This window comes from Balaenoptera acutorostrata, chromosome 1, assembly GCF_949987535.1.
Source record: "Balaenoptera acutorostrata chromosome 1, mBalAcu1.1, whole genome shotgun sequence".
In the NCBI taxonomy this organism is placed as follows: Eukaryota; Metazoa; Chordata; class Mammalia; order Artiodactyla; family Balaenopteridae; genus Balaenoptera; species Balaenoptera acutorostrata.
Genome location: NC_080064.1, coordinates 186906390 through 186916546, shown reverse-complemented (window position 1 = coordinate 186916546; position 10157 = coordinate 186906390). Strand labels below are relative to the sequence as shown.

Here is a 10157-nt window from a genome sequence, read left to right as displayed (position 1 = left end):
TCCCAAGATTTGGGGAAACCAAAGATGGGTTTTAAACAAAATTGTACAATGATCAGATCTGCATTTTAGATCAGTCTTCTAAACAGATTTTAGATTGGGACAGTATGTTTCCGAAGGCAAGGAGATAAATTGCCAGCGCAATCTTACTTGAATAGTGATGCAAAGCAGTATAATTTTTGCTTAATATTATGTATAAAAAGCACTCTTACGGCAAAAAAATCACTTACCCTATGTTAACTCCAGTCCCATTTGCTAAAGTTGCTATTGAAATTAACAGCAATCATTTTTTTTCCACTGGTATATGAGAAAATGCAGCCTAAATTTTATCAGTTGCTAACTTCTAATAATTACCTTTGCTCATAATGGTCATAAATGGCTTTATTATGCTATATATTCAGTATCTTGCAGATAAGAGGGAATTTTATAGCTTTCTTTCTATGTCAAAGCCTCTTGTCAATATCCATGGTACCATTTGAAATTTACTATAAATAATCATACAACTACTTTTAACAAACAAAGAACATAAATTTTCATAACGGGAGTCTTCTGTATCTTGAATCCTTCTTGCTTGCCACAGGCTTGGGAACTATAACAATGGCCTTTGATGATTTCTGGGGTAAAGTTACTGTCCTTTAAACATAAAGCCCTCTTCTCCAAACAATTGACGTTGAACTAAGAATTCACATAATGGAAAGAAAAAACATCTGATAGAGAACTTGATGATGTTAGGCAATCAATAAATATTTAGCAACATTCAAAAAGTTATTTTGGGGACTTCCCTGGTGGCGTAGTGGTTAAGAATCTGCCTGCCAATGCAGGGGACACAGGTTCGAGCCCTGGTCCGGGAAGATCCCACATGCCGCGGAGCAACTAAGCCCGTGGGCCACAACTACTGAGCCTGCACTCTAGAGCCCGCGAGCCACAACTACTGAAGCTCATGCACCACAACTACTGAAGCCCGCCCGCCTAGAGCCCATGCTCCACAACAAGAGAAGCCACTGCAATGAGAAGCCTGTGCACCGCAACGAAGAGTAGCCCCCACTCGCCGCAACGAGATAAAGCCCACGCGCAGCTGCGAAAACCCAACACAGCCAAAAATAAATAAATAAAATAAATAAATTTATTAAAAAAAAAGTTACTTTGTTTTAATTTTGAAGGGTGAGTTGGGGAATTCTCTTGGCACTCAAGTACTGGGACTGAAGAGCATGCTTTAGGGCTCTCAGGCACCACTGAGGAAAGAGGAGCTAAACCTGCCCAGATGAAAGGACACATTAAAGAGGGCATCATATTAACCAAGGCTTGGAAGTAAAAGTCAGGTGTTTTGTTTTCAGTCTCAACGAACTTTGGGAACAGCATCCAAGTTGAAAGAGCAAGATATTTAAAGGCATGGAGGAGGCAGGGGGAGAGTAGGGTGTTTGAGAAACTGGGAACATGTGTAGTATCATGTCAAAGATTTCTAGGAAAAAAAAGCTTACTCGAAAAATGAGTAGAAAAAGACTTATAAACCTTCTAACTCTCCACTGCATCTCTTATCATTTTATATCCCAGCTTTCTTTTTTATTATTTCTGTACGTTTCTACAGATAAAGAGAAATATAGAGAGATATGGATATAGACAACAAACCATCTATATCTATGTATAAAAGTCATACTGTACATAATCTCTATCTTTATAGATTTACAAATAATTACTATATTAAAAATGTATGGCATATTTGTTATCTTTATTTCTCTAGTAGACTGTAAATTCCATGAGGGCAGGGACTCTTTGCTTTAACATTCTATGCCCATGAAAAAGAAGAATTCCTGGTATATACTGGGTGTTCAATACATTTTTGATGAATAAATGGACAAGAGAATGAAGAAATGAATGTGTGAATGAGATCAGATGGAGTTTTTGCTTTACCCTTAGAAGACAGAGAGCCAGCAAATGTATTTTCTCCTAGATCATTTTTGAGCCATTTCCTAATTTACAGCCTTCTATCAGTTGTATTGAAATTAATATGCACTCTAAATCAAAATCCATACATACAGATTATTTTGTTTGAAACTGGTGCAGTCCTTTCTGTGTTGATGGCCTGCCTGGTCTTGGCTTTTGAGCATCCCATCATTTCCTTTTTCCTGCTAATCTAACTGGTCCCAGTTTGTACTTTCCTCTGTCTGGCTCATATGACTCTAACATGTTCTAGTTACAACAGTCTTAATCAACAATATGAACTAAGTCTGTGATCACTATAATTCAAGCTCTGAAATGACAAGTCTGCTTTGTTTACCCTTTTACATCTTGTGTCCAGTGCAAGACCCAGGCAAGAGGATGTGCTCAATACATGCATGATGAATAAACAAGTGATCAATGAGCCCTGATCTATTATTACTATGAGCTAAAAAAAAGAGATTTAATAAAACCTTATAGAAAATCACAGATAGGCTTATCACGTTTGTCTTTCTTCGGAAGAGTAAACACAAATGACTATTTTGACTTATTTTAATTTCTTAATTAAAAATGTATTATTCCATGTTAGAGATAGTGTAATTTTTGTTTTTTATTTTTTTGCCATGTGCCATGTGGGAATTTTAGTTCCCCAACTAGGGATCAAAGCCCTATCCCCTGCAATGGAAGCACAGAGTCTTAACCACTGGACCACCAGGGAAGTCCTGAGATAGTGTAATTTTTAAAGAATTACATAAAGTTTTGCATGGGGGCATTAATTTATTTTTAAAGTTTCATTTTTATAATGCATTTTTATAAATATCAGTAACCAGAAGTATAAGGTGATTGAGTCCCTATTTTATAAGATGATTTCAAAAGGATTTTTGGGGGCCGAACTAGAATAGGATTTTAGAAGAAAAGAAATATTTTATTTAGATACCTTATAGCATAGCTTTAACTTTATAATACTAGAGCCACTTTTTTTTATTTTTGGTTTCTAGCAGCTCATATAGCTTTAACTTTATTAAATCTAGAGCTAGTGTTGAGTTATCTAGCAGTTTAGACTTTGACTTCCTTCAAAAATGAGAGCTAGAGCCCTTTTTAAATGATCATTATGCTGCCATTAAGCATTTTATCTCAAGTCACAAAGACTCATTCATTGAACATTTGGTCTAACTATTATTTCTGAAGTTATGTATTCAACTTCACCATTAACATGTCCCTACTACTTTTTAAAATCCTCTATTAAAACCGCAACCAAAACTCTCAATTGCAACGCTGTAGCACAGGAATAAACACGAAGTCTGAATAAAATATCTTTGCCTCCATCATTTGCATTTCCACGAGGTCACCTCTCTATGTATCCAAAACGTGATGAGAAGTGATATCATTTCTAGTTAATGTACCTTTTCCCAAAAGCACTTTAGATTTCAAAATAAATTATGTGAGAGATTTGACTATAATTTGCCCGCCTTTGTAGGTACTTAAATATAAGCTGATTTCCTGCTTTCTGAAGGAAAATTTGAGGGACAAAACACCCCATGAATCTTACTTGGGCATATGTGTTTACTTAGGTTGATGACCACCAGCCACTATGATGCCTGATCATAGTAAGCATTCAGTAAATGTTTTCTTTACCCAGTAACAGTTTCAAGGGTATATGCAGTTCACAAATGTGAATGCATTGCTATTTGTATTTATATACATACACTTAAAATGTCATTTGGAAAAATCGACTTGGGAAGTGTGTCCTGCATACATCATCTCCATTTTCAAATTTCTATAATTATTTTGAGGCACAAAATATATCTGGTTATAACCTGAGGGAAACTCAGACAGTGCCTGCCCTCTCACTAGGGGACATTTTCCCCTCGATGACAGGCAGATCTGTCACAGGGACAGATGATTTATCTCCTCTGATTTCATCCAGTAAAGACACCCTATACAAGGTGAAGTGATAATTTTCCTCAGAGTTAACATGTCCAATGTCTCATCTTTCATTCTAGTCCTTGTGAAATGACATCGAACACTAAATTGGGAACTAATTTTGGTTGTGAGGTTTGGCTGCCTGACCACTTCCCTGGGAAAACAAGCAAATTATCTGTACTTTTTAGTCATAGAAGTTATATGATACCTGGAGCTGGCTTTTTAGTCTGGGGATATTTTTTTTCTTTTAATCTACACTGGAAAAGCAAAAGAAAAATATATATGACAGGGAGTTTTGCAAAAAAATATATTTTGCCAGAAAATAAATCAAAATGAAATATACAAAGTGCTGTGTCTGTGAAAAAAATATAACAAGTTAGGGGAACTTTAGGTGAAGGAGTGTGGTCGGCGGTATATTTGACTACAACACTAAAATATGCCATTAATTCAGTATGAGTTTAGGAAAAAATCAACTCTCACAATTATTTGAGAGTAAAAATTCAACCAAACTATTATGTTCATCCAGCAAGAAAACTTCAGCAAGAAAACTTGTTTGTAAATGTTTGTCTTTAGAACACAGTCTTATAATTCATTTTCTGAATGCACTTATTTTAGCACATAAATAGGGTAGTCAAGTGTAACTTGACTGAAGTGTGTTTGTGAAGTGTGTTTGGGTAAACAAAAGATTTATGTGATAAGCTAAATTCTAACCTACATAGTTACATATTTTTCCTTGATGAATACAATTGATGATGGGTTATATAATTTATTTGGAAGGTGTATTAGCAGTGAGGCACTTAGGGAAGTTATATGACTTTAGGTTATAAAGATAAACTAAGAATAGAGAAAGGTTGTGCTTTCTAAAGTTTATGATTATTTTATAAAATGGACACGTTAGGCTCCCACAGTATGGCCGGCGACATTAGCTAGAGCTCGCTCTGCTCTCTCTAACGGGGAAACAGCGGACTGCAAGAGACTGAGCTGTATCTGCCTCTACTTCCAACAGACTAACGTTCAACTTTCGCTCACGGAAAAAAAAAAAAAAAAAGCCGGGAAAATTTTATTAACCCTTTTTTTAACAAAGTTAATGTAAAATTATAGCAAAAAAGGAACCTGAACTTTAGTAACACAGCTGGAATAATCCATAGTGGCGGCGGCAGCGGCGGGAGAAGAGATTTAGTTTAGTTGATTTTCTGTCGTTCTTGGTTGTTTGCTAGTCTCACGGTGATGGAAGCTGCACATTTTTTCGAAGGGACCGAGAAGCTGCTGGAGGTTTGGTTCTCCAGGCAGCAACCTGACGCAAACCAAGGATCTGGGGATCTTCGCACCATCCCAAGATCCGAATGGGACATACTTTTGAAGGATGTGCAATGTTCAATCATAAGTGTGACAAAAACTGAAAAGCAGGAAGCTTGTGTACTCAGTGAGAGTAGCATGTTTGTCTCCAAGAGACGTTTCATTTTGAAGACATGTGGTACCACCCTCTTGCTGAAAGCACTGGTTCCCCTGTTGAAACTTGCTAGGGATTACAGTGGGTTTGACTCAATTCAAAGCTTCTTTTATTCTCCTAAGAATTTCATGAAGCTGCCTCACCAAGGGTACCCACACTGGAATTTCCAGGAAGAAATGGAGTTTCTTAATGCAATTTTCCCAAATGGAGCAGCATATTGTATGGGACACATGAATTCTGATTGCTGGTACTTGTATACTTTGGATTTCCCAGAGAGTCGGGTAATCAATCAGCCAGATCAAAGCCTGGAAATTCTGATGAGTGAGCTTGACCCAGCGGTTATGGACCAGTTCTACACGAAAGATGGTGTTACTGCAAAGGATGTCATTCATGAGAGTGGAATTCGTGACCTGATACCAGGTTCTGTCATTGATGCCACACTGTTCAATCCTTGTGGGTATTCAATGAATAGAATGAAATCGGATGGAACTTATTGGACTATTCACATCACTCCAGAACCAGAATTTTCTTATGTTAGCTTGAAACAAACTTAAGTCAGACCTCCTATGATGACCTGATCAGGAAAGTTGTGGAAGTCTTCAAGCCAGGAAAATTTGTGACCACCCTGTTTGTAAATCAGAGTTCTAAATGTCGCACAGTGCTTTCTTCGCCCCGGAAGATTGAAGGTTTTAAACATCTTGATTGCCAGAGAGCTATGTTCAATGATTACAGTTTTGTTTTTACCAGTTTTGCTAAGAAGCAGCAACAACAGCAGAGTTGATTAAGAAAAATGAAGAGAAAACGCAAAAAGAGAACACACATAGAAGAAGGTGGTGGCTGCTTTTTAGATACTGATACCAAGGGCCATGCTTTCCATAACCACCACCTTGTAGCTGCAGAAAGCCCTAGATGCGATGATAGTGTAATCATTTTGAATTGTATGCATATTATATCACGGAGTTAGATATCTTGCATGAATGCTCTCTTCTGTGTTTAGGTATCCCATGCCATTCTTGCTGTGAAATTGAAGTGCATGTAGAAGAAACCTTTTACTATATGAAACTTTACAACACTTGTGAAAACAATTCAATTTGGTTTACGCACAGTGTAATATTTCTCCAGGTATCATCCAAAATTCCCCACAGACAAGGCTTTCATCCTCATTAGGTGTTGGCCTCAGCCTAGCCATCTGGGACTGTTCTATTAAATTGCTACCAGGATTTTGCATCTAGTTACCTCCACTTTCTAGAACATATTCTCTACTAATGTTATTGAAACAAATTTCTAGTTCATACAGATGTTTTTCCAGCACCAATCAAAGTTCTTCTTCCACAAGTCGAGTCCTCTAAGAAAGTGACTGCAGTTATCCATTTTGTGCATTAATATCTCACTGCTTCCTATACTTGTGTGACTTTGATTCATTCCTCACCATGGTGTCTCCCTCCCAACCACACCCCCTCCATAAAGCAATACACTGTTACACTGTGGGTTTACACTAACCTTATACCCCAGAGGGGGAATGGGGGGATGGACCCTGGGCTTAATTTTCTTTTAAGGTCAAGGGAGTTTGGCATTTTTCGTTACCATGAGCTCTTTTGGAATAAGCTGGTGTTGATTAGCAAAGAAGGTGTGGATTGATACTAGGGAATGTTGGCAGAACTGTATGGAAACTGTATGCCATTCTGTGCCCCCCATTAAATGAGGTTAGCTTCTCATGAGTACCATGCCTTTATTAACTTGCTAAGTGGTAGTATAAAAGAATTATCACTAAATTTGTTAGCAAGGAGATTTAAGATAAAGGTTGTATTGGATTCAACAAGTCAAGTCAGCTCAGATGATTCACCTTAACTTTTACTTTTGTACCCATTTCCACTGATTTCTATTAAGGATATGCCATAAACTTTGGTTTAAAGCAGAATCGATGTCTTTGCCATCTTGTGACTTAAAAACCTCTGTGACTTTGTGATGCATGTGATAGTGTCCTGACGGTTCCTCTTACGGGTATTTCTTTCACCATGGAGTAACATCAAGTGATGAATAAGAACTATTCAGGTTATTCAGACATACTACACAGTGAAGCAGAATGCTATCCATAAAATATAACATACAAAATTCCAAAATGGTCAATGGGAAATGACTAGAAATACAGGCTTAAAAGAGTTGGCATCTTTTAGCTGTATTTGCTAATATGGACATTTAAGCAGTTGAGAAAAGAGGAAAGTTGACTCAATTTTGTATTTCTTGTCCTCAATTTTTGATTCTTTCTGGATTGATGCAGTGATGTTTTTGTACTTATAAATGAAACACTTTTTTTTTAGTGTTTCTAAACATAAATTCTACTTGGCTTGAAATCAAGTGGTTGGAACACTTCTGACTTTTAAACATGTTGTTGATTCAAAGCTTCATTGAAGAAGCTTTCAATCAATGGATCAGTCCAATTCTGTAATTAGCGCACAGTACCTAATGTTTTGGTGCTATTATGAGGACCAATGCTCAAAGTGGATTTTGTTCTTAAACAGTGTTCCAGTAGATTTGATGAACATTTATTGGCTTGAGGTCTGATTACCCCCCCCCCAATAGATTTAAGATTTCTATTTAATGCTGAAAAACTGCACAAATTTGTATGGAACCAGGCCTAGAAAAATGAAAACTATAGATTGAATAGTAATCTAAATTAATCCTAGTGTATATGATAGATGAGGGAAAATTTTGGTGCCATAATTTCTCTCTTCATGGTGTTGGACTTAAATCAGTTGAAGTGTATTTCTGTACCATAATTTAAGCTTCAATAAAGATTTGCTTAATTCATTGTCTAGTGACATTCAGAAAGTTTTCTGTTGATGTATTTTTTTAAAATAGTATACATGACCAAATACTAAACATTTAAAGTTTTTATAATTAATTGAGTAAATCAGTATTTAATGATCATTTTTTTTAAGATTTATGGGAGTTGTCATAAAGATAAGATCTTTAAGCTCCTGGGAGAACAGATTTAAACTTTTTTTTTTGTTAGTGGCTTCATACCTGAAGCTCAAAGGAAATCATCCGGGCTATATACCAGGATATCAAAGAGTAGAAAGGGTGTAAGTAGTAAGAATAAGAATGCTAGAGTTTGGAGCTAGAAAAGTGAAAAGTTTGGAGGTGGAATAGTCTAACATTTATTATGAAATAGGCTCTTGATGGTGGGGTGGGGCAGAGTTTCATTCATGGTTATTTCTATTAACTAGAACAGAGTTATAAGCTTTTGATCATTGTGCCATGCAGGTACACACCTCATCATCTGGCAGAATTTCAGTTCTTCAGTCTCATCTACAATAGCTAAAAACTGGAATCTTATAAAAATGTGTATTTGGATCTTTCTCAGAATAAGCTTATCAGAATATTGTCCAAAATCTGAGTTAAAAAGGGTTGATCATAGAAAAGCAGGTTGTTACATATGTGTGCAATACCTACAGCACCAGATTCTTTTACATGAACAGGTAACTGAGCTTGGCAGACACTTGGTGTTAATCAGATTCTGGGACATAATCTGAAAAATATGGTAAATGTGATATCACACTATGAAAGATAAAAGGCTTTTATTGTCCTAGCCAGATAACTCACCATTTCCTGGCTACCCACCTTCAAACTTTACATTCTCATCTACCCTTTTTGTCATAATGGAAGAAGTACTGGTCCTTTGGATTCCATCCACCCATTCCTACCTTCAGAGACTTTGTAACTGAGTTCACTGCAAGCATGTCCACTGTTGCTCACCATCAGTTTGTTTTAGTTTTCTAGTTTCTTCCCACTTACATTTGCCCCTTAGGGTCCACTTTGTTAGTCCTTTACAAGATGACAAGTGTCAATTTTTACCCCCAAACTGAACCCTCTTCAGACTACTTCTTGCAATCCAGCATTTTCCTGAGTTGTTCAAACCAGAAACCTAGGATGAAATTGAGGCAGGGTCATAAAGATCTGTTATGTGACTAAGATTGGAAGAAAACCACTGGCAGTGTCAAGAGATGTTCAATATGCTGTTGGGTATGTGAGCTAGGATCCCATAAAAATAGGTCGAGATTTGTAATTAAACATCTTAATTGGATGTATATTAAAAAAAATAGTACCTTGAACCTTCACACCCTAGCTTCGATAGTCCTCAATTCTGCTTTGGTACATTCATCTGTCCGCTATACACACCTCTTATTAGGTAAAATTTATAAAATTGAAATACACAAATCTTAACTACAATTTTGAAAATGGATACTTTTAGCCCACAGCCATATCGGGACAAAGGCAGGTTCCCTTATACCCCTACCAAAGCAACAAAGCACTACCCCTACTTTAGTTGGTAGTTTAACTACTATCCATATTTTTTCACCAATGACTAGGGTTTCCCTCCCCCCCAGCTCTGAAACTAAATTGAATCACTTAATGCTTTCATTAGTATAAAGTTTTGAGAGGTTGAACCATGTATTTCTTTCTATTGATGAGTAGTATTCCATTGTATGAATGTACCACAATTTGTTTAGCTATTCTCCTGTTAATGAACATTTTGTTTCCAATTTTGGGAAAATATGAATAAAGCTGCTATGAACATTTGCAAAAAACAAACAAAAATAAATAAAATGGACATGTTAAAGGGATATGGGTATTAGATTAATTGAATATAAGTTCATTAAGTAATTGGTATCTGAGGATTTCGCAAGTCATTCCTGTGGGCCCTGATGACATGAATCTCATCTAAACAATAATGAAAATGAATATAGAAAGTAGTAAAGGAATAGAAAGTGTGGTTTGGAAGCTTGCTATTTATAGGTAGTAGGTGAAAGTAAGTAGATTTAATTTAAGTAGATTATTTTATTTATTATTT

The 10157-nt window shown here is 36.4% G+C and overlaps 1 protein-coding gene across 1 annotated transcript; it reads left to right on the top strand.

The window, feature by feature from the left end:
• Positions 1–5082: 5082 nt before the first annotated feature.
• On the top strand, positions 5083–6086 carry LOC103018069 (S-adenosylmethionine decarboxylase proenzyme-like). Its single transcript, XM_057527322.1, is given in 2 exon segments — positions 5083–5842; positions 5845–6086. Coding segments are annotated over 2 exon segments (1002 nt in total).
• Positions 6087–10157: the final 4071 nt, after the last annotated feature.